Source organism: Canis lupus, chromosome 6 (genome assembly GCF_011100685.1).
Source record: "Canis lupus familiaris isolate Mischka breed German Shepherd chromosome 6, alternate assembly UU_Cfam_GSD_1.0, whole genome shotgun sequence".
In the NCBI taxonomy this organism is placed as follows: Eukaryota; Metazoa; Chordata; class Mammalia; order Carnivora; family Canidae; genus Canis; species Canis lupus.
Window position 1 is genome coordinate 15884149 of NC_049227.1, and position 25234 is coordinate 15909382.

The 25234-nt window shown below is 46.4% G+C and overlaps 1 protein-coding gene across 1 annotated transcript in view; it reads left to right on the plus strand.

The window, feature by feature from the left end:
• The first annotated feature begins 12725 nt into the window (after positions 1-12725).
• Positions 12726-25234, plus strand: part of C6H7orf50 (chromosome 6 C7orf50 homolog) — a 147898-nt gene continuing 135389 nt past the window's right edge. The window contains exons 1-2 of the mRNA XM_038539693.1: positions 12726-13078; positions 22578-22707. Coding sequence (XP_038395621.1) covers positions 22579-22707 — 129 coding nt within the window. The 5' untranslated portion in view covers positions 12726-13078; position 22578. The remainder of the gene's footprint in view (positions 13079-22577; positions 22708-25234) is intronic.

Sequence of the window (25234 nt, forward strand, 5' to 3'; positions counted from 1 at the left end):
CCTGTTCTTGTTTTAACTGTAGCTACTAGAAACTTTGGAAACAGGTAGGTGGCCAGCATTATATTTCTGTTGGATGGTGGTGTTCTTGGTCATCCAAACTAAAGGGCAAAACCCCACATTTTATCAGGAAGAATGGTCAGCTTATGAGTGCTCGTGCTTCTGTCTTTGGATTTGATTTGAATGTTTGTTTTAAGACTTTACCTATTTGAGAGAGCAAGCAAGAGAGAATGTGAACTAGGGAAGACACAGACTCCCCACTGAGCAGGGAGCCTGATATGGGGACTTGATCCCAGACCCCGGGGATCATGACCTGAACTGAAGGCGGACACTTCACCCACTGAACCACCCAAGTGCCCTTATTAGAGTGTTCAAGCACAGTGGAGTGGTCCCCCCTTGGCACAGGGGTACATTCTAAGACCCCTGTGGGTGTCTGAGGCCATGAATTACACTGGGCTATACGTATGTATGGTTTTTCCCTATACACACAGTTCTGTGGTAGAACTTAATTTTATGAATTAAGTGCAGTAAGATAAGCTACAGCTAGTAAAACAGAGCAAGTGCAGTTCTCCAGGCATACTGCATATTACTGCTCCTTGCTTAATTGTGCTTCACAGATTCTGCATTTTTTACCAATAGAAGGTTTGTGGCAAACCTGCATTGAGCATGTCTGTGGGTGCCAGTTTTCCCATAGCCTTTGTTCCCTTTACATTTCTGAGTCACATGTTGGTAATCTTGCAACATCTCAGATTTTCTGATTATTATATTTGTTGTGGTGGTCTGTGATTTCAGCTTGGGTGAAAGCATTTTTTATTGATGAAGTATTGATTTTTTTTGATTGATTGAGTTTTTTTAAAGATTTTATTTATTTATTCATGAGAGAGGCAGAGATGTAGGGCAGAGGGAGAAGCAGGCTCCCTGAGGGGAACCCGATGTGGGACTCTATCCCAGGACCCCGGGATCATGCCCTGAGCCAAAGGGAGACACTCAACCATTGAGCCACACAGGTGCTACTTGGTAAAATTTTTTAATTAAAATCTGTGCGTTAAAAAAAAATAAAAAAATAAAAAAAAATCGGTGTGTTGACAATTTTTAGACCATGTTTTTGCACACTTTAATAGACTACAGGATAGCATAAATGGCTTTTATGTGCACCAGAAACCAAAAAGATCACTTGACTCCCTTTACAGAGATGTTTACCTTATTGTGGTGGTCTAGAACCAACCCTGTGGGATCTCCGAGGTATACCTGTGACAACGTATTGCAATAAATGTTATGTGAATGGGTGTCTCCCCCCTTGGAATTCCTTACTGTCCTGCATGCCCCCTTTTTTTGTGATGGTGTGATGATCAGATGCCTTCCTGGTGAGATGAAGGAGGGGAATGACGTAGGCCTATGATGAAGCCTCAGTCCACTGTTGACCTGGGGCTGCGATGTCAGGAGGGAAGGGTCATCAACTGCTGGATTGTGGGGCCCATGGGCGCTGAAACATAGACAAGGGGGGATGGTTATACTCAGAGCTCTCTGTGTTCTCTCTCCAGTGGTGTGTTAGCAGGAGTTCAGGTGGTCCCAAGGGATGCGAAAGGTTGGAAAGGTCCCACCACGTGGGGGAGCACCTCTTTACTCACATTACCTTCCTGCTCTTCCTGAGTTGGCCTTGGGCTGGCACCAACCAGCTGTTCCTGGGCAAGGCCCAGAGCCAGGCTGCCCATCGTTCCTGGTGTCCAGCGTCTTGTCTGCAGCTTGGAAACACCGGCCACTGCCTGCCCAGTGGTGTGTGGGCTGCAGCATCAGATGTTCACAAGGTGTCACCAGAGGCCTTTTACGGGCTGGTGATGAGGGCTGGTGGGAATGTTGATTGCTTTTGGGAAGTCAGGTGCGGCCTCACAGGGAGAGTGGACACAATAGCCGTCAGCCCCATGTCAGCATTTGTAGGTCATTGTGATAAGGATTAGGGATATTTTAAATGTATTTTTAATCAATTTTCCATGTTCATTCTTTTCAATTAAGCCTAAGATTAAACTCAAAAGATAGGCTCCAAATTAGGTTAGTAGCTGAAATGGCCTTGGTTCTCCAAGCTTCCTGCCTGACAGGGTTTCTGGCATTCATCCTGCACTGCAGATGTCTTGAGACAGTGATGGTATGTTCTGGGGAACATGCTGAGGGAACAGGTCTGACTTTTCTATTTGGTCTGCCAGGAGCTTTCCCCAGGTGGGTGTTGATTTGCCTTGTTGTATTTTCTTGAAATAAAGACTCGTGATCGCAGTAGAGAGTATAGAAAGTGCAGGAGGAGGAGAGTGTCCTGCTATGCTAGTAGTTAAACACCGTAACAAGAGCTCGTTTGCTGTTTGTTTCTAAATTTTTTGTCTGTGTCCTTTGCTCACTGCCTCTCATTAGGACGTTAGGGGGAGCTCTACCCAAACCCACATTTGTAGAGTTTATACACACCCTTGTTCTGGGTGATGAGATCTTAAAATGCATCACTAGCTAAGATTTTCTTGGAATAAATGCTACAAAAGCAATCTTTTAAAATGGTCTTTTAGTAAAAACAAAAACAAAAAATGCCAATAGACAGAGAAGTAGGTTAATTTTACATTCTGTAGATTATCATTCTGAAGTAAAGCTACTTATGTAGATAGCTTCTCTTTGGCTCAACTTTAAGAAGAAGGGATGTGCGTGAAGAGTACCCGTGTACCAGTGTCTCTCTTCCTGCTTTCATGTGAACGTTCCCTGGAGAATGAGAGCACTTAGAAGGGCCACTTTTTCCATAGCATGCAGGTAGGAAGCTTATAGGATGCAAGGGGAAAGGTCAGGTTCTGTGTATTGAGGAGCTGGGTGTTGGTGCATAGTGGTGCCCACACATGACCTCATGGCTGTGGCTTGGCCAAGGGTTGGTGTCATTGCCTTCCCACTGCAGGCGGATCCTCTGGTGCTGCCCTGCATTGCTAGCCACAGAGCACTGGTGGTGGGCTCTTTGGTGTGCTCAGGCCATATGCCCTCCCACCCATGTCCGCATTGTCACACACCCCTGTTTAAGGGAGGGTGGTGTGGTGTGCCTTGCATGGTTTGGCTATAGCAGTGGTTCTCAAGTTTGTTCGGAGCCTGGAACCCCTCTGCGGTGCTGTGTACATGCCAGGAGCCTGCTCAGCTGGAGGCTGCAATAACCATAGCATTTAGACAGGATCAGATACACCGTTTCCTAGAATCCATCTCGGCATCCAAGGGTAAGATGGAGTTTGTAGGAAGGAACAACAAGTGGAGAAAACCATATCACCATAATTTTTGCTAAATTAGGAAAATTATTATAAATTAGGAAACCAGTTTTACTGAACTGAGACCAGAGACATCTGGGGTGCCCAGGAGTATTTGGCAGGAGTTGGGCTTGATGTGCATGGTTCAAATTCCTGCTGCAACAGCTAGCGACAGGGAAGAATTGTTTCCTGATACTTACTTAAACTATAAGCCTAGAGCAGGATCATTTGTGATTTGACTTTTTTTTTACTTGATAAACTGATTTTTTAGGGCAGATTCAGGTTCACAGCAAAATTGAGTAGAAAGCACATCCCATTATCTGTGCTGCCCCCCACAACTTCCCCCACTATCAACATCCCACACTGCTTTATTTGTTATGATTATCCATAGAGTAGTGAAATCTGTTTAAATACTTAGCGATTTTAAGTATTTAAAACACAGTATTAAATACAGTATTTAAAATATTATGTTTGCTTCTAAAAGCATGGTATTCATGGTAACGAATACCAAAGCCATTATGTATAAAACCACCTCTTACGTGGCCAAAAGGATGATTTTGCCGCAACAGAATTAAAACACACAAAAATTGCTGTGCACTCCTACTTTGAAATTGTCGTCTCTATAGCTGTGTTATTATATGGTTAGTTATGAGACCAGAATCATGCTCCTACCTGGCAAATGTGGAGACTGACTATGAGGCCCTAAGTTGATGAGGAATCCTTGAGGGAATTTTAAAATTACAAATATGGGAGGGTGCCTGGGTGGCTTGGTTAAGCACTGACTCTGATTTCACCTCAGGTCATGATCTTAGGGTCCTGAGGTCAAGCCCTGTGTTGTGCTCTGCACTCAGCAGAGTCCGCTTGAGATTCCCTCTTCCTCTGCCCCTACCCCTGCTTGCGTGTGTGCTCTTTCTAAAATAAATGAATCTTGGGGATCCCTGGATGGCTCAGTGGTTTAGCGCCTGCCTTTGATCCAGGGTGCCATTCTGGAGTCCCGGGATCAAGTCCCACGTCGGGCTCCCGGCATGGAGCCTGCTTCTCCCTCTGCCTGTGTCTCTACCTCTCTCTCTCTCTCTCTTTCTCTATGTCTATCATAAATAAATAAATCTTTTAAAAAATAAAAATAAATGAATATTTAAAAAATAAAAAATGAAGTAATAAAATCACAAACATTGGGGGCGCCCTGCGGGTTCTGTCAGTGGAGTATGTGACTTTTGATCTCAGGGTTGTGAGTTCAAGCCCCATGTTGGGCATAGAGAATACTTAAAAAATACAAACATGTTACCCTCAAAGTGAAAAATATGGTAATCTGATCCATGTTCTAAAGTGATATTTCTGGCCATTGGGAGGTAGAGGATGCATTAGGAGGACAGTGGGGGTGACCTGGGTGTGAGGTTGTGGAGTCTAGGAATAGATCGGGGTGGGAAACATGGAAAGCCTGTTGCTTTTAACAAGACGTATAGGGTGCCAGGCAGAGAGGAGTGGGGACAGTATCTTTTCCTGGTGGCACTGAGGATGAGAGGGGCACGGTGAGCAAGGGAAGAGGTTTGAAAAGAAGAATCCAGAGTGGAGCTGTGAGCGTGTCCTTTTTTTATTTTTTTAAAGATTTTATGTATTTATTCATGAGAGACAGAGAGAGAGAGGCAGAGACACAGGCAGAGGGAGACACAGGCTTCCCCCCAGGGAGCCCGATGTGGGACTCAATCCCGGGACGCCAGGATCACGACCTGAGCCGAAGGCAGACATTCAACCACTAAGCACCCCCAGGCATCCCTGTTTGAGATATTTACTGGGCTGCTGTGTAGAGAAGCCATGTAGGCAGGCAGGTAAGCAAGTCCAGGGTGCAAGGTTCAGACCAGAAACAGGATTTAGAATCATTGGCATGTGGTTGGATGGAAAGCTATGTTAACAGATGAAATCACAGAGTTGGAGAGAGGGAGAGGGAACAAGGACTAGGCCCAGACTGAGTTCTAAGGAATAGAAACATGGAGGAGAAGAGGTAAAACAAGTGTAGTATCTAATCAGATATCTGTCATATAGTGCTCAGACAAGTAGGACGTGAGAGAAAATTTCCTTAGGATCATAAAATGTATGTACCTCCTCTGACAATGCAAGAATTTCAAGAAATAACAAGATCTAAGACTATCAATAGCCCTCATTGCCATAAATAACAATCTGAAGATACGACAGAAGAGAAAAATCCCATTTACAATGGCAATAAAGATAAAATACTTAGGAATAAACTCAACGAGATCTATGCAAGATCTAGATAAAACTTTAAACTTTAAAACATGAAAGAGGGATCCCTGGGTGGCGCAGCGGTTTGGCGCCTGCCTTTGGCCCAGGGCGTGATCCCGGAGACCCGGGATCGAATCCCACGTCGGGCTCCCGGTGCATGGAGCCTGCTTCTGTCTCTGCCTGTGTCTCTGCCTCTCTCTCTCTCTCTGTGTGACTATCATAAAAAAAAAAAAAAAAAAAAAAAAACATGAAAGACACAAAAGTATACACAACCAGCAAGACAGGCCTTACTCTTTAAGACAACATCATAAAGATCTCCATTTTGCCTCAATTTAACTTTTTTTATTTAAATTTTTTTAGATTTATCCACCAACTTATTACTTTAGTCTCTCTTATTTTTAATTCTTTATATATAAAAAGTAAAAATAGTAAAACAATACAACCCTGGATGACAATGAGTCCTGTAAAAAGACTTGGTACATAGCCACTTTAACATAAAGGCCAACTCAGCTCCAAAAAAACAAAGTTTTCCAATCCTTGGGACACCTGAGTGGCTCAGTGGTTGAGCATCTGCCTTTGGCCCAGGACGTGATCCCGGGGTCCTGGGATCAAGTCCCGCATTGGGCTCCCTGTAGGGATCCTGCTTCTCCCTCTGCCTATGTCTCTGTCTCTTTCTGTGTCTCTTGTGAATGAATAAATAAAATCTTTTTTAAAAAGTTTCCCACTCCTTAAAGAACATATCAGGTGCTGGGTGCCTGGGTGGCTCAGTCAGTGAAGCATCTGCCTTCATTGAAATGAAGGTCATGATTCCAGGGTCCTGGGATTGAGTTTTACATCAGGCTCCCTGCTCAGTGAAGAGTCTGCTTCTCCCCCTGTCTCTGCCACCTGCTTGTGCATATTCTCTTTCTCTCTCTCTCCCCCTCCCCCTCTCTGTCAAATAAATATGATCTTTAAAACAACAGAAAACTCCTATCAGTTGCTATTGTTATAAAGGTCAGAACCATTTCCAACTTCATAATGTCTCTCAATACTTTTTTGATAGTTTTGACGAGTGCCTTTTTTTGTTGTTGTTGTTTTGTTAATATTTTATTTATTTATTCATGAGAGACACAGAGAGAGAGAGAGGCAGAGGGAGAAGCAAGCTCCATGCAGGGAGCCCTACGTGGGACTTGATCCAGGGTATCCAGGAACAGGCCCTGGGCTGAAGGCAGCACTAAACCGCTGAGCCACCCGGGCTGCCCTGACGAGTGCCTTTGTAAGAGGAATTAATCCACTTGGAAACTTAGCAGTTTCCAAGTTTTCTATTTTCCTTCTAAGTGTTCTTGCCAAGTGTGTAACTGTAGAGCTCAGGGCTTAGAATAGTTGTGTCTTTTCTGATTTTTCTGTTGTCTGCCACTCATTTTGACTTGCCTGAATTTTAAATCTATGAGGATCCCAATAAAAATACCAACAAGCTGCTTTTTAAAAAATTTATTTATTCATGAGAGACAGGAAGAGACCTAGGCAGAGGGAGAAGCAGGCTCCTCACAGGGAACCTGATGCAGGACTCAATCCCAGAATCCCAGGATCATGCCCTGAGCCAGACACATGTTCAACTGCTGAGCCACCCAGGCTTTCCTAACAAGCTGCTTTTCTGGAGTTACACAAGTCAACACTCAAGTTCGTATGGAAAACTGCACATGGAGGAAGAGCAAAGGAGACCATGAAAGCCCTTCTCATGGTGCACTGTAAAGCCCCCATGTATAAAACAGTGCACTGCAGGCACAATAATAGATGGGCCAGTACCATGGAATAGGAAACCCTGAAACAAATCCAAGGTCTTGTGGAAACTTGGATGTGATAGAAGGTATATCTCAAGTCACTGGAGCCAAGATGGGTTTTTTTTTTTTTTTTTTAAATATTTTATTTATTATTTATTCATGATAGAGAGAGAGAGAGAGGCAGAAGGAGAAGCAGGCTCCATGCAGGGAGCCCGACGCGGGACTCGATCCCGGGACTCCAGGATTGCACCCCGGGCCGAAGGCAGCACTAAACCACTGAGCCACCCAGGGATCCCCAAGATGGGTTTTTTGAACAGCAGTGTGGGTTCACCAGGTTGCCACTTAGAGGAAGGTAACGTTGGATCTATACCTTAGATCACACACACACAAGGATTCCCATCAGAAATGTGAATGTAAGAAATGAAACCAAACAGGTTATGGGAAGAAAACTTGGGTGAGTTTCTCCAAAACTGGGTGTAGGAAAGGCCTCCTCACAATGATGCAAAAGTTAGATGGATGAAGTAAAAGGTTCATAGTGGCAAAGCACAGTTACATGGTGGAGAACATCATATGTGAGACCAAAGGACAGGTGACAAACCAGGACAAGGTATTTGCAACATCCGTAATAGATAAAGGTTGATATATTTTTTTAAGATTTTATTTATTTATTCATGAGAGACACTGAGAGAGAGAGAGAGAAGCAGAGAGACACAGGCAGAGGGAGAAACAGGTTCCATGCAGGAAGCCTGGTGTGGGACTCAATCCCAGGTCTCCAGGATCACACCCTGGGCTGAAGGCGGCGCTAAACCACTCAGCCACCTGGGCTGCCCAAGGTTGATATTTCTAATACATAAAGAATGTGCACATCGAGGGGGAAAAAAGATCAGAAACTGGATAAGAAGATGGATGAAATGACACAAGAGTATATGATGACGACCCCGGGGCATAGACAGGGATGTTCCACTTTACTTGAGTTGGGAGAGACGCAAATCAAGACCACACTGAGGTCTAGCTCACATTAGATGAGCAGAAATCCAAACTTGAACAGCATGCTCTGTGGACAAGGCTATAGGCAAGCGATATGTCCACACGTTGCTGGAGAAGGTGCCAAATGTCAGCCATCATAGAGGAAAATCTGGCTATACCCAGCAAAACTATATTTGGTGATCCCACTCCCCTAGGAGTCTACCCTGAAGGTGTACCACCAACAATAGTAAAGTACATATGTGCATGACTATTCATTGAAGCACAGTTTAGAATTGCACAGCTGGAGACTGAACACTTGTGTATGGATACTGATTAATTGAGCCATGGTAAATTTACCCGTGGGTCCCCGTGAAGCTGTGGGAAAGGATAAGAGGATGCCTGTAAAGTGATGGATGATTTTCCAGGATGCATTGTTGGCTTGAAGGAGCATGGTGCCGAAGAATGTGTGCAGTGCTGCATTCTGTATAGGGAAGAGGGGAAAGAAGTAGCCACACATCTGCTTGTTTTTGCTAGAAGAAGCTCAGAGAGAATAAACCAGAAACTAATGAAGTTGGCTACCTACGTGAGGTTGGGTAGGTGGGAATGAGGTAGGAGTGTTGGGAGGAATAGAATACTTGCGCAGTCTTAACTTTCGGACTCCTGTTACTGTCTTACATCTTCAACAAAGTTCAGCCAAGATGCTGGGGACGAGAGTCCCTGCAACTTGAAGCTCATAGACACCAACAAACAGCCACATTTATGGAGGAACAAGAACACTTTTCTTCATGGTGATAAGAAACCCACAAAACTCACCATTTTAACCATCTTAAAGTGAATAATTCAGTGCCACTTAGTACATTTGCAATGTGCAATCCTCACCACCATCTAGTTCCAGAACATTCTCAGTGTCCCCAAAGGAAAACTCACACCCATTAAGCATTCCCCATTCTTTTCCAACAGTAGCCCTGGGCAACTACTAATCTACTTTCTGTCTCCGGATTTGCCTGTTCTGGACATTTCATGTAAATAGAATCATACAATATGTGGTTACAAAGAGCTTGTGACTTCTCTCTTGTGTGCCTTCTTGCTCACTCGCCCCAGGGAAGCCAGCTGCCATGTGAGCTGCCTGTGCAGGGGCCCCCATGACAAAGAACTCAGAGAGGCCTTTTTCTGATGGCCAGTGAGCACTGAGGCCCTCAGCCCAGTGGCCTTTGAGGAATGAGTCCTTCCAATAGCTGCTTGTAAGCTTGGAAATGGACTGTCCCCCAGATAAGCCTTCTGATGAAACCACAGCCCTGGCAGACACCTTGACTGTGGCTTAGTGAGGGACAGTGAGTCAGAGGCACAGGGCTATTCCTGAGAATACCGGAGACTGAGAATACCCCTCAGAGACTGTGACACGAAGCTGCTTAATTTATTGTTTTAAACTGCTAAATTTTGTGTTCATTTGTTATGCAGAAATAGAAAACAAATACAATTTTCTGCCTTTTAGATTTGGGAGGCAGCATGGATCATATTTAATACGACCACCATCCATTTATTGGAAGTCTGTTGGTTTTCAGTGAGGCCATAAGACAAAGAAAGGCTCTGTAGCAGATCAGTATGTGGCATAAGCTGTCCTGGATTTGGGGCATATAACTTGGAAGGTCTAACACAGCTAGAGAGGTACATCCATGGTAGATGAGACTGTGGTCCCTGGCACCATCCCCCAGAATTTGGTGCAAAGCCATGCCCTCTGCTGCAGAGAATTACATACCATGCTAAGAAGCTCCTGACGTGCTACCCGGCCTTAGAAATTGAACACATGGCCATGGATATTGTGCTAGCAGGTGACTGGAGCTGTTCATCAGAAACTAGACATTTTCAGATCCATGATGTTACAACATTGGGTGAGTGTGCCAGCAATCCATTGTACAGTGAAAGTGCTATCTTTTTCTTGGTTTTCTATCACGTTGTGTTGTCTCCTTGTGCACATAGCTGTTTCCTATTGAGTGCTGGACATAATATGTGAGCATTTATAGTTTGGCCCACAGGATATTATTCTTCTAGGAAGAGTTTACCCTTTTTGAGCAGGCTAGCAGCACCAACAATAAACCCTGAATCACTTGCAGTTTCAGAAATTGAGATGAACAATAAACCCTGAATCACTTGCAGTTTCAGAAATTGAGATGAATTTAATACGGATTTTATGAAGTCCCTGCGAAGCCGATCTACTCTGGTTCATATTCACTCCGTGTAGCTGTTCAGGATCTCAGCTCAGAGATGGGACATTTTCTAAGAAGCCTCCCCCTTAGCAGCCCTAGCCCACCAAGCTGTCAATCTCTGTTCAGGTTCTTAGCCTTCCTGCTAAGCTGTCAATCTCTGTTCAGGTTCTTAGCCTTCCTGCTACCTCTTCCAGAACCGACTGACCCCGGAGTGGAAAATATTGCTAAATATCATGTGTACTACTCTGACTTTCCTTTTAACCTGTAAGAATATTTCACTGTAAAATTAGCACTCTGATGGCATTAAACAGAATTAGTATTAAAAGTTTTTATTTATTTTTAAGTAATCTCTACATCCAATGTGGGGCTCAAATTCATGACTCCGAGATCAAGAGTCACATGCTCCAGGGATCTCTGGGTGGTGCAGTGGTTTAGCGCCTGCCTTTGGCCCAGGGTGCGATCCTGGACACCCAGGATCGAGTCCCACGTCGGGCTCCTGGTGCATGGAGCCTGCTTGTGTGTGACTACCATAAATAAATAAAATAAAAGAAGGAGTCATATGCTCCACTTGACTGAGCCAACCAGGCACCCCTATAACAGAATTTTTAAAAAAAGATTGTATTTAAAAAAAGGATTTTATTTTTATTTGAGAGAGAGAGAGGGAGAGAGAGAGAGAGCACATGCTGGGAGGAGGGGCAGAGGGGGAGGGAGAAGCAGACTGCTGGCTGAGCAGGGAGTAGGACCTGAGGTTCAATCCTGGGACTTCCAGATCCCGACCTGAGCCATCCAGGCTCCCCATAACAGTTATTTTTAAACGATTATATTTTGGCTAGCTTTTTTTTTTTTTTTTTTTTTTTTTGCTATTCTTAATGGGAGGCTGACTTGAATGACCCATCCCTCCGTTATCAGAGCTTTTTTTTTTTTTTAAGATTTTACTTATTCATGACAGACACATACAGAGAGAGAGAGAGAGAGAGAGAGAGAGAGAGAGGCAGAGACACAGGCAGAGGGAGAAGCAGGCTCCATGCAGGGAGCCCGATGTGGGACTCGATCCCGGGTCTCCAGGATCACGCCCTGGGCTGAAGGCGGCGCCAAACCGCTGCGCCACCCGGGCTGCCAGAGCTCTTTTCTTAAAAGGCAAAACTAAACAATGTATTATACATTTATATATTTTTACATGGCATTATGTGCTATTTAAGCTTATAGGATGAAGTCTTCTCCGTGGGGCCACGAGGCCTCGGGGCAGTTTGAAAGCAGGACAGTTTCTCCCGAGGTCAGCAAGGCTGGACATGCTCAAACCAGTGCGCGCTGGGAGCGCGGGGAGTGACCGCAGCGGAGCCGCACCCGGGTGAGGACGGGAAGGGACCCGAGCGGCACCCGCATCTGCACCAACGGGAGCGCGGGGAGTGACCGGAGCTGCGCCTGCGTACGCGGGGGCTACCCTCGCACCTAGAAGCAGGGGAGGCGCTGCGGACCTGCACCTGCTCCCGGTGCGGCGCTCCGGTCGCCAGACCCCCAGTTGCTCCGAGGCAGCGACAGTCACCCCACTCGTGCACCTGCCAGCCACGTGGGGCCGCCCGGGCGACCCCTAGGCAGACGACCGCATTCCCGAGGCTCCGCCTGTGCGGCGTGCAAACACGGCGCACAGTCTTACAGTCCCGGCAGCTCGCACGTGGGGGTTGCTAGGCAACCCGCGGCTCCCGGCAACCCGCGGCGCCCAGGGATGACGCTAGCAGTCCGCGTCGGTGCCCGGACCTGCCCCCTCGCGGCCGCCGCACGCCATTGGCCGGCAGGCAGACGGAGGTGGGCCTCGGCCGGGGAGGGGCGGGGCGACGCCGCTGGGGGGCGGGCCCGTGTCACCAGGGCGGGGCGCCTGCCGGAAGCCCGCGTTGGCGGCCGAGCGCAGGTAGGCGGAGGACTCGGGGGTCGGGGTCGGGTCGCGGTCGGGGTCGGGGGCGCGGGGCGGCTCCCACGTGGGTGAGGGAGCGGGACGGTCGAGGGCGGCCCCGCGGGGCCCGAGGCGCCCGCTGCCCCGGGCTGTTCCCGCCGAGCCCGGCATTCTCGTCACCACACTCCGTCGTTGACTCAGGCGTTCGGTGGGGTCCCGCGCGTCCGCCCGCCCCGGGCCCCGGGCCCCGGGCCCCGGGCCCCGGAGAACGTCGGCGGCCCGGGCGCTCGCGTGCTGAAGGGGCGGCGGGCGCCTGCGGGACAGTGAGGGAGCAGGGCGCGGCGACGCGGGTGCAGCGACTCGGGCCGGCGGGGTGGGGGAGGGGAGGGGAGGGGAGGGGGAGCCACGTGCGCCCGCAGGCCTGCCTCAGGTCGCGGGCTTGTCCCCGAGCGAGCGAGCGAGCGAGCGAACCGGGAAGCCTGGGGAGGGCGTCCGGCACCGCCGAGCCCTGCAGCGTGGCCCGGGGGCTCCTGAGAGACGCGGAGGCGAGGGCCGCCGACGGGAGGACACGCGGCCCGAGGGTCCTGAGCAGGCCTTGTGCTGGGGGCGACGAGGCCGCGGACCAGCGCACCTCGGGGCCAGCGCCCAGAGCGGCCCTACACACGGCCAGGTGGGCTCCCTTCGCCAAAGGACCAGGCGCGCACAGCGCACGGAGTGTCGGGAGGCCACCAGGGAGCACGGAAAGCCGTCTCTGGAGTCCGTCTCGGAGCCAAGGTAAGAAATCGCGCGGAGAGAGAAGCCAGCGTGGGCCGGCAGGTGCTGCAGCTGCGGCAGGACGTGCCGCCCGGAGAACCTGCGGTGGGATTTCCTGTCTGCAGTGGCTGGTGACCAGTGATGACCCGCTGTAGGGATAAGAGGTGGGGGAGCTGAGCTCACCTTGGGCTTGTCCTCAGTGACTGAGGGAGTAGGGACGGGAAGGAGGGGTGACACCCGGTAGGCTCAGGACAACACGGGTTCAGGGGGTCAGTCCATGGACCCCATCTAGGTTTGCTGACCGGCTGTCGCCTTCCCCAGGGCTGCCTGCGTGGGCCCCAGCTTCTGGTGTTGGCTGGATTCTTTGGCAGCTTTGACTTCTTAGGCAGGCACTTTTTCAGGGGGCCGGGGTAATTGTAGGGATGGGGCCTTGAGGTGTTAGAAACTATACTGATGTTTTGTTCAGGTCTTGGTGGGTCCAGATTGAGGACCAGCAGAGAGAGAAGAGCCTGGCTAGAGTGTGGTCAGGCGGAGCTGTTGTCCTTAGGGTGGCGCCCTTGGTGATCCTGACAACAGTTGTGCTGGAGCGGCAGAGGCAGGAGGGGACAGGAGGAAAGGGTTACAGCCAGTGCAGGGAGGTAGGTGAAGTCTGAGATCAAGAGAGCTTCTACAACGTGGGAAATTGTAGTTGATTGAGTAGAAGAGAGGCTGGAACTGTGTGCAAGGGGGATTACTCAGTGCTGTCCCTGTGCAGGCAGGGTGTCCCCTGGGGAAGGGGACAGCACCCTAGAGGAGGGTTTGGCCTTGGTCGGAACGTGGCAGGAGAGAAGGGTAAGGGGTAGATGTGAGAGCTTGTGGAAATTCCTTGTGGTTGCTTTGATTTCCTTTAGGATCAGGAATTCAGGTCCTGTGAGACAAGGGGAAGACCTTGGAGGTTTGAGAGAGGAGAGGCTGGTCCAGGCGAGTGGCTGGGGTGGGGAAATGTGGTGGGACTGCCAGTGAGGCTGAAGGATTATTGGACCCCAGGGTGCTGGGGGTTGGGGTGAGCTGGAAAGATGGGAGGTGGGTATGGTGAATGAGATTTTTGCAGCTTTTGCAGTAATAACCAGACTTCAAGTTTGGCCTTTGGAGGGAGGAGGAAAGGAGGGCAAGGTACCAAGAGAGCAAAACCTAGAGGCCATTTTTGAGTGGGCAAGTCAGAACACACACCAGTCTTGGATCAGAATGAACAGGAGCAAAGTCAGTCCCAGTTTTGATGCAGGAGCTGGGATTCGGCTCCTGACCTCTGTGCACTGATTTCCTCAAGGGTTGTGTATTGTGAGGGCGCATACTCTCCTCCAGGGGCTCTTGGCCCAATGAGTTGGGAGGTGCCCTTCTCTGCAGCCTGACAGGACACGTCAGAGGTATCATGCGCTGAGTGAGAGGGGGCATTGGGAGCTGGCTACAGGTAGGAAGTTCAGATTTAAGACTATTTTCTTTTAGGATGATTTATTTATTTATTTTTTTATGATCGTATGGGGTTTCTTTTCAGCCCTGGAGACCCGGCAGCCTCAGCCTCAGCCTCAGCCTGTTGGTGCTGACTTGTCCTGATTAGTGACCGTAGCCTCACCTATACAGTAGTTAGCTGGTCTCTGTGTCTGACGTGGGTCCTTGGCTTTCTGGTGGTGGAAGTGTTTGTTCCACTGAACACTTTTGAGCTGGTATCTTCAAGTGTTGTGTTTCTGCTTTTGTTGTAGAAATTACAGAAAAGTAGAAGGAGGGGGAACCATGCTTGTAATTCTAACTCCCTAAAATGTTAATATTGTAATGTATTTTCTTCTAGTTTTTTCTTTTTCTTTCTTTTTTTTTTTTTTCCGTATCATTATTTTTAACGTCCAATGTTTATAATATGAGAGCCAGGGCTTTCTCCTCAACTCAAGTTTATAAATTTTCAGTTGGCTTGTGAGGCCAATAGGGATACTTCTTGTCTAATTTGGTTTCTGGGAAGACTTCATTCAGGTCCTCAATGGTCATCTGATCAAATGGAATTATGTTCTTCATCTTCTCCAGTTCTTTTTCATATTCTTCAATCCTGGCCTTTGAGAGGGACAAAAACTCAGCACAGCTTTTCACACCTTCTTTTTCTTTAGCATCCATCTGGACAATGTATTTATCCTCTGGCACAGGAACCTTCAGGGCATTAAACTTCTTCTCAAAGTCATCTACCAAGCCAGTCTTTGCCACATTGGCCTTGTAGTAAGCCCAGTCGATAGCAGGTGGTTTCTCAGGAAGAGTAGCCAACCTGGAGGTAAGCATCTCATTCCAGGATTTCAGGGAGTTGGCAATGGCCTTCTGGTTTCGGGGTATGATCTCCCCAAAAGCTACCCAGTCAATGGTTTTTAGAACAAGTTTTCGCCCAGCCATCTTGAGATCCTTCACCGACCCCGGTGGCCCACAGTCCACAGCCTCTTCTAGTTTTTTCTTCGTGCATATTTGTATACATTTTTTCTTACAAATTGAGGATCATATTGCACATACCTAAGTTTACACCCCATCTTTTCCCTTTATATTGTACTCTGAGCTCTTACTCCTGACTGAACGTTTTGTGTGCTCTCAAGGCAGGCGTGCTCCTGTGCACCAGTGAGTCGTTCATTTTCCCATTCAGCTACTGTTGGACAGTTACGGGGTTCAACTTTTTAATTGAAGAAGCATTGTCATCCATTGTACATCCTTATATAATTCCACTTCCAGGAGCTTATCCTGATGAATAATCATGGACAGAGATTCATATGAATCTCTGTAGCACATTCATATGAATCTCTGTCCATGATTATTTCAACAGGATAAGCTCCTGGAAGTGGAATTACAGGCCAAAGCACTTGATAAGTGTTATAAAATTTCCTTTTAGAAAGATTGTGCCAATTTATTCTCCTGTCAGCAGGCATGATAATGGCCTTTTCATCATTCTTTGGCTAACCCTGAATAATAAAATTTTAAAAATCATTTATGTAAAAAAAAATGGCATTTTTAACCTATCAAATTAGCTAAGTAATGTACACATAGAGCTAAACCCCTCCAGCGGTAGCAAGAGACAAAAGAGAACAGCCAGTGGCCATCAGCTGCCCCTGGCCCACTCCTCAGAGGCAAGCATTGTCATTCTTCAGCTTTTCAGCTTTTCGAACTGGGATCACTTGGAGACTTCCAGAGCATAGTGTGTGACTCGGCTTTATCAGTTCTAGGCATCCCCTGTTAGTCGGCCCTGGTTTCCTCACCTGTGTGCCACCCTCACCGGCCATGGGAGGAACAGAGTTCACATGTATACAGCATCTAGAACAGGGCCTGGCACATTGTAAGCTCTGGGTAAGTCAATTTTCACTGTCACCGTTGTTCTGATTAGCTTTCCTAACACCCCAGCCCCCTCCCCATGACCTTCCTCCTGGCCACCAAATATGGGGAGAACATATGCTGGCATAGCTTTATGAGGGACTAGATGTTTTACAGAAAGGCTAGGGAGGAAAAAAAAAAAAAAAAACACAGAACGGAGGGGTCTTGTTCCTTCTGAGGTAATGGTGCCAGGCCCACTTAACTGCCCCTGGCCCGCAGGGGAAGGCCGAGAGGCTCCCCCAAGGCTGCTTTCTTCAGCACCCTCCTTAGCAGGTATATTCCTCCCTTTGTTTCCTTGGCATTCTTCTGAGGATACTGAGGAACATTTGTTGGCTCTGGGTGTGCCAGATGCATAGACATGCTCACACCACCCCATAGCTACTCTGAAATAGCGTCACCGCTAAGGGGAAAAAAAGAGAAAGAAGTAAAACCGATACAGGGGCATCATATTGTTAAATTTATAACAAAGAGTTTGAGAGAGATTAGAAGGCTTCTTTTTTCTTTCTCTGCATGTTTCAGTGTATTTACATAGTTATGTGAACATCACTACATCCTAATTTCAGAACATTTTCCCTCTCCCATAAGAAACCCTGTACCTATTCAGTCACTCTTGGCCCCTGCCCTCTGTGCCAGCCCTGAGCAAACACCAAGCTACGTTCCTTCTCTGTAATTACTCACTCTGGAAATTTCATACAAATGAAATTATACAATCTGTAGTATCCCGTGACTGACCTCTCTCACATACCAGAATGTTTTCAAGATTTATCCTGTCAGTGTTACACTCCTTTTTTTTTTTTTTTTTTTTTTGCCAAATGATGTTCATGGGCATACCGTACTTTGTGAAATGGTCATCAGTTGGTGGACATTTAGGTTGTTTTCACCTTTTGGATGTTATGACTTATGCTATGAACATTAGTGTTTGAACTTTTATGTGGATGTGTTCATTTTCTTGAGTGGAGTTGTTGGGTCATATGGCAACACATTTAACTTTTTGAGGATCCACCAGGCTGTTGTACAAAGTGGCTACACCATTTCATATCCCACCAGCAGTGAAGAAGGATTCCAGGTTTTCCATATCATCAGTATTTATGATTATCTTTTGGATTATAGCCAACCTAGTGACTATGAAGTGGTGTGTCGTTCGATACACATTCCCTAATGATGAATGAGGTTGAACACCTTTTCATGCCCTTATTGGCCATTTGTGTGTCATCTTTGGGGTAATCTCTATTCAGATCTTTTTGTCCAGAGATTGTCTCTTTTGTTGAGTTGTAAGAACTCTTCATACATAGTGGACACTTTGCACCTTCTTGCTGGCATTATTTGCAGTGCAAAAATTTCTAATTTTGAGGAGTCTGCAATTTATCTTTTTTGTTGCATATGTTTTTAGTGTCATGTCTAAGAAACTCTTGCCTAATTGAGGGTCTTAAAGATTTACGTTTAGGTTTTTGATCCATTTTGAGTTAATTTTTGTGTTTGGTGTGAGGTAGGGCTCTTGGTTCATTCTTTTGCATGTGGAAGTCCAGGTGTAGTAGCACCTTTTGTTAAAAAGCTGTTCTTTCCCATTAAATTGTCTTGGCACCCTTTTTGAAAATCACTGGCCATAAATGTAAGGAAATGTCATTTTCTATCACAAACATTGATTGTCTCAAAGTCATGAGACACCATCTCTTAGAACTATTAAAAGAAACCTTTTCATAATATGGAAAAGTCTTTCTCCCTTTTTAGCAAATAGACTTAGTGATTAAACTTTTTAGTGATAACTTACAGAATGAATAAAGATTTAACTTAACTTTTATGGTAACTGGTATGTAATTATTTGCTAAACTTTCCTTATTTCTCCAAGAAGGTAATTGGCTGATAGAGTCCTTTGTCTTTTCAAAGCCCCTGTGTCAACAGTCTCTTGTTCTTTGAAGATTTCTTATTACGTTGCTAATTGAAATTTGTAGCCTCTGGCTTTAAATGCTTTTTTTAAAATAAGGCTTAATTAAAGACTGTGGAACTTGCAATTTTTCTGATTCCACAACAGTAATACTATCTCAGTGTGCTGTAATACATTACAGCCCCAGATGGGGCAGAGAGAGTCCTTCATGCTGATGTTGGTCCTCTTGACATGGCCCTGTGATCATTTGACTTTTCCTGGATGTTCAGCACAGCTTAGGTTCACCTTACACTTCACTTGCTCCAGACTAGAGTCTTAATGAGCTCTGCACCATGCCCCTCCCACCTCCTTTTATTTTATAGAGATTGGCATTTAGAACCCAAATCTGGGCTCTCTATGTCTGCATTGCTTCTAGGCCCTTTACATTTATTGTTGCCCTTCCCATAATGCTTTCCCGCTTCTGCTTGGCTTTGGGTAGCACTTGCCATCTTCTGATGTATCCTGTATTTGTGTCCCCCCGACCCCCACCCCAAGCATGTCAGCTGTATGTGGATAGGTCTTTTGGAATGCCTGCTCCAGCCTAGCAATTCCTAGCACCTGCTTAGCATTCTGCAGGCAGTGACACAGTGACCAGCAAGTGATGACACAGGAGCAGAGTGAGCCTGTGGTGGGATTGCTGGGTGACCCCGTATGTGTACTTCATTCCACCAGCTGATACCTTGATGTCATTTTCCCCTTCTGTCCCTGTGGAAACAGTTTTGCTTTGGGGGAAATGTACATTTCAGTACATCTGTTCACAGTGACAGGACGTGCTCAGGACACACCCAACTTTTGCTTACCTTCAGCGGCCTTCTTCCTGCACCTGCCCACCCTGCCCCTCTTTGCGCCTGCTGTAACTGCTGCACTGCCTGCACTTCCCCTAGCTCTGCCTGTGCTGTCTGCTTGGTCCCCAGTGGCTTCACAGAGTCCTCCTGCCACTGTGCATGGCTCCCTGCCTGTCTGTCACCTGTGCTCACTTTCTTCCATTTTTTTTTTATTTATTTATTTATTTATTTATTTATTTATTTATTTATTTATTTATTTATCTATCTATCTATTTATTTATTTATTTATTTTATATTTTATTTTATTTTATTTTATTTTATTTTATTTTATTTTATTTTATTTTTTATTTATTCAGAGAGAGAGAGAGAGAGAGAGGCAGAGACACAGACAGAGGGAGAAGCAGGCTCCATGCAGGGAGCCCGATGTGGGACTCAATCCCGGGGCTCTAGGATCACACCCCAGGCTGCAGGCGGCGCTAAACCGCTGTGCCACCGGGGCTGCCCTATTTTATTTTCTTGACCCCATTTATCCCCACGTGAAAGTGTTTTCTCGTTTACTTAAATAAATAGGAGTGTCTTTCCCACTAGAAGGGAAGCTTCATGAAATCAAGGCTCTTATTTGCTGTGCTGTTTGCTCTGTGTTCATAGGGTCTAGCATAGTGCCTGGCACAGAACTGGGTCTTGAAAAATATTTGTTGAATGAGTGAGTTATATTTCTTGAACATCTGTTGATAGAATCCAAAATGAATTCTGGTGTCAAGAGAAAAAGACATTGGGTTTCTGTCCCTTTATCTATATATACAGCCTTGAACAGCATGTCTACTAAATATTAAATTAAAAAAAAAAATGTGGTACCTGAGTGGCTCAATGGTTGAGCCTTCCACTCAGGTCATGATCCCTGGATCCTATGGGGAGCCTGCTTTTCCCTCTGCCTATGTCTCTGCCTCTCTCTCTCTCTCTCTCTCTCTTTCATGATTATTTGTTTTTTTTTTTAAGATTTTATTTATTTATTTATTTATTTATTTATTTATTTATTTATTTATTTATTTATTCATAGAGACAGAGAGAGAGAGGCAGAGACACAGGCAGAAGGAGAAGCAGGCTTCATACAGAGAGCCTGATGTGGGACTCGATCCAGGGTCTCCAGGATCATGCCCTGGGCTGCAGGCGGCGCTAAACCGCTGCGCCACAGGGGCTGCCCGTCTCTTTCATGATTAAATAAATAAATGAATAAATAAATAAATCTTTTAAGTTTAAAAAAATACGGACACAAGTATGCAATAGATAAATGTATAATTTACATATATATGTAAAATCTATAAAATCTAGAAAATGGAGGATGAAGCCACTGGGAGTGAATTTAGGATAAATAAAACAAAATACATTTTCATAATTTGTTAGAATAAAAGCTGTTATTAGTGGGCCTTGTAAAGGACTGGTGTTAAAAAATAATCTTCGTTTTTTTTTTTTTTTCAAGTATAAAACCTTGAAAACAAATGAAACTGAGCTGTAAGTAAATAGAAAGTCCCTTGTAAAAATAAAATTAAAAAAAAAAGTCCCTTGTAACCCCACCCCTGGATATAAATAAAGGTAAAAGTTTTGTATATATCCTTCAGACGTTTTATATATGTGTGTACATAAGTCTGTGTATATATGTTTGTATATTTATCTTATATACTTTCTCTATTACTATTATTTTCAATATTCTTAAAAGTGAAATTGTGTAATACTACACATAGTATTCTATATTTTCCATTCTGTATCTGTAATATTATCTCATTTGAGTCAGTTTCCATTTTGTTGATTTATTCTGATTTATTTATTTAATCCTTTGTTGATGTGCGATTGGGTTGTTCCTACTAAAAACCACGTGTATAAAAAGCAGTATGTATATGTTTACAGGTGCTTGTTATTAAATTATTATCTCAGTTCCAAAAGCACCTTTTATACTCTGCATCGTGGTGCTCACATCATAGGTTGTGGGCCTCTGCAAAGTGCTTTTCTGTTTCCAGCTCCTTTTTGGCTCTACACAAAGAGGGCAGACAGAGGAGACTGGAGCAGGGGTGGGTGGAGGTGAGGTGGGATGGGGGAGTAGATGGTGGCACTTCTTGCTCCTGCTGCTGTTGTGGTCAGTGCCACCCAACAGTGGCCTTCACTGCAGCAGCAGGAGCTGGTTCAGTTCCCACGTCTCCCTCTAAGAATCAGCCTGGTTCCCCACTCGGAGGTCTCCCCTCAGATGTTCTTCTGCACATGTTCCCCCTTAGACGATCCCCCTTCAGACCTTCCTTCCTCTGATGTCCCCTCTACAGATGTCCCTCCCTCAGAATTCCTTTCTCAGATGCCCTCCCTCAGAGGTCCTTCCTCAGAGATCCCCTCTCAGACTACTTCCATCAGAAGTAGTATCTTTCCCACAGACATCCTCCCTCAGATGTCTTCCTCATTCTCTGATGTCCCTCCTTCAGATGTCCTCCCTCAGAATTCCTGCTTCGGATGCCTTCTCTTAGAGGTCCTTCCTTAGATGTTACTCCTTCAGATGTGTCCCCAGATGTCCCTCCTTTTAGATGTCCCCTCTCAGACATCCCCCCTTCAGATGTGTCCCCCCCTTCAAATGTCCCTCCTTCAGATGTTCCCCCTCAGATGTCTTCCCTCTGATGTCCTTTCTTCAGATTTGTTTGTGCCCCCCCCCCCCGGCCCCGGCAGACTTTCCTCCTTCAGATGTTGCCTCAGCTGCCCTCCCTCAGAGGTCTCTCAGACCTCTTTCAGATGTCTTTCCCACAGACATCTTGATGTCCTCCCTCAGAAGTCCTCCCTTAGATGTCTTCCTCAGATGTCCCCTTACTCTCAACATCCTCCCTTAGACTTTCTCCTTCAGAGGAATCCTCTCAGAGGTCCCAGCAGCAGCCAGTACCCCTCAGTGGAGGGCTCTCCACTATGACCTTTCTGACATGCTTCCAGGTTCTGATACTTCAGCCATTTCTTGGTTCTCCCATGGCACAATCCCACAAAGGAAATCAGTTTTAGAATTCACGTTTTTTTTTTTTTTAATCTTTTACATGGAGTTCTAGATGCTACTATGCTTGAGAAAGTATGTAATCAGACACTTCTCAGACTGTGTGTCATCCCATACCAAGCCCCAGTTGGTACTTCTTCTACAATCTGAGGAGGCCATTTCAGAAACATCGTGGTCCCCTCCACCCGTTGGTGACCGAATGCCCCAGCGACAGGGTGTGTGATGGTCACCTGTGGCCTGAGATGATGCAGCTTCCCCAGCTGGTGGGGAAGTATACCTGGGGGATTTGACTTTCTTTTAACTTGTATTATATTTTTGGAAATACCTTTGTACTTGCTTTATAATGGAAGAGTGCTCATCCTCCTTTGTTTATAAAAAATGTTTTGTGGCCTGAGACCTTTTATTTCCCACGTATTGAGCAATTTACCTTCTCTGTTGCAGGATGGCAAAACAGAAGAGAAAAGTTACCGAAATGACAGAGAAAAAGAACAAAAAATTGAAGAAGGCATCAGCAAAAGAGATCCTGATGGTGCCTGAAGTCACACTGGGCACCAAAGAAGTGCACCCTGAGGTAGGTGCACATGGAGTCCCATGGTCTCCATTGTTTCCTAGCTAGGAGGGAGAGAGTTGGGCATTGTATTGCTGGTGTCTGTCTGGGAGCAGAGGATGGACCAAGTTACACGTGGACATACTCAGTGCCTTCTGGGAGCCGCCGTAAGACAATAAGAGAATCAGTAAATTTTAGGTTCAAACATCATGACCGCCTTTCTTCAGCCACCAGATCTCCAGACTGCTATTTGGGGTGCTGTGCTGCAAAGGGCATTTGAAGGACAAGCTGGACCCAGTGGCAGTGGCTGGGTGGTGCTGGCCGTTTGGTGCTCTGAGGGCTAAGCCAGCATGGTGCACAAGGAGAGGTGCCTCACCCTGGGTGATGTGCAGTGTGGCCTGAGAATCTGTATTTAAGAATTCAGATCTTAACATAAAAATGTTCATGTCTAGCTTGACGTAAGTCTGCCAGAAAAATATGTATATGCATTTAAAATTTGTTTTTTGTTACCACCATATTCTAAGTATTACCTTTTTTTTTTTATTGAGCTGTCTTTACAATTCCTAGCATGCAGTTGATCCAAGTGGTGTAAGATACTATGAATTCTGACAAATTATTGCGCATGAAGTAAAATTTGGTCAAGTGTACATCGTATAATGACATGGTGGGCTTTTCTTGCACACGCATCTGTGGGCAAGTGTCACTGTTGCTTGGATGGGACGAGGCCGAGTGTGGCTTTTCTTCCTGTTTCCCATGCCTGCCTATAAGCCCTGAACATAAGTGAATGAGGATGGAAGTTTGGTCATCGTGGCATTCTTAATTCCTCAAACTTGGAAACAGTGAATATGATTTGGGACACATTTTATCAAAATTTATTTTTAAAGGTCTGCCATTAGGTGACAACTAGTCCTTCAGTTCTTTTGAAGAAAGAATTAGAAACCACCTGACTGGGTCAAGGATGTGTTGCTGGCTAGTTACTGAGGTTGACTTCTGCGACACCAGTATTTCAAGCTGTGTCTTTGTTTAGTGCTCCTGAGGCATTTATGCCCTTAGCAGTGTTCCCTAGTAAGATTCAGGATGACAGGTGGCTTTTTTTTTTAAGGTTTATTTTAGTTTATTTATTTTAGAGAGAAAGTGTGTGGTTGTGTGCATGAGCAGGTGATGGGCAGAGGGAGAGGGAAAGAGAAGCCAAGCAGACTCTGAGTGGAGTTCACGACCCTGCAGTCACCACCTGAGCCGAAATCGAGAGTCCGATGCTCAACCCAGGTGCCCTCACAGGTGGCTTTTTCCTGTCACAAAATGGGTAAAGGACTGTGCTGAAGTGGGAGGAAGCCAAAAGGGCCCACCTGACATCAGCCAACTCCCAGGCTGCAGGCCATTCTGACCTTTTCTCAGAGCAGTTTCAGGATGAGTGCACATGGCATTAGAGCCCCGGGAAAGCACTCCTGAGACCACCCATGTGCATGCCTGGGTGAGTCTCAGTGTCCTTCAGGGTATATGTGCCCTGTTTGATGACTTTTGGTCCAGATCACTTGAGGACTGCATCCACTTAGGCATTGCTGTGCTTTTGATAGGTGGTGTGAGCTGATTCATCTCCCAGTGGCCATAGCAGTCAAGAAGCCATGGGGTGGCACAGTGAGTGCAGGTGTGTGCAGAGAGAAGTTACTCAGCTGAGCCTGGGGGCCATCTCTCAGCTGCTGCCACAGATTGCAGGGGGTTTGGGGTGGGCAGGGAGTCTGGCTGGCTTTCAGGACCCCGACTGGTCCCAGCTACCACTTCCCTGTGTGCTCTTTGACAGAGAAGCCACCAGGTCTGGCGGCTCATTTGATCACAAGGCCACTCCACTCCTGTGTGTGGAAGTCTCGTGGTTTGCATGGCATCAGTATGAGGATGCCTGACTAGTTTCACTGGTGCCTACATCATGTCCTGAATGCAGGCTCTTGGCAGACCTGTGTCCCCTGGGCCAATTCTTGTTACTCTCTGCTCCACCACCTGAGCCCTGATTGTGTCTCTTCTTCCTGCTTTCACGATCGCATGTGCAAGCTGGCATTCAGAGCTCCTCAAGCTCCCATTTGGTGGTTCAGTCTGCCCCTGGTTCCTTCTTTGATTACACATGATTGTCTTGGGCTGTTTCTAGGATACTTGACTGCTGCTTTTATACTCCTCCAGTTTTTTTAAAATTTTTTTTATTTATGATAGTCAGAGAGAGAGAGAGGCAGAGACATAGGCAGAGGGAGAAGCAGGCTCCGTGCACCGGGAGCCCGACATGGGACTCGATCCCGGGTCTCCAGGATCACGCCCTGGGCCAAAGGCAGGCGCTAAACCGCTGTGCCACCCAGGGATCCCTACTCCTCCAGTTTTTTAAAAATAAACCCCTATTGGGCTCCTGGGTGGCTCAAGTAGTTGAGCATCTGATTCTTGGTTTTGGTTCAGGTCATGATCTCAGGGTAATAGGATCAACTCCCTGTCAGACTGCACAGAGTGCAGAGTCTACTTGAGATTCTCCCTCTCCCTCCCCTCTGCAATCCCTCCCCCCGCCCTCCCCCCTCCT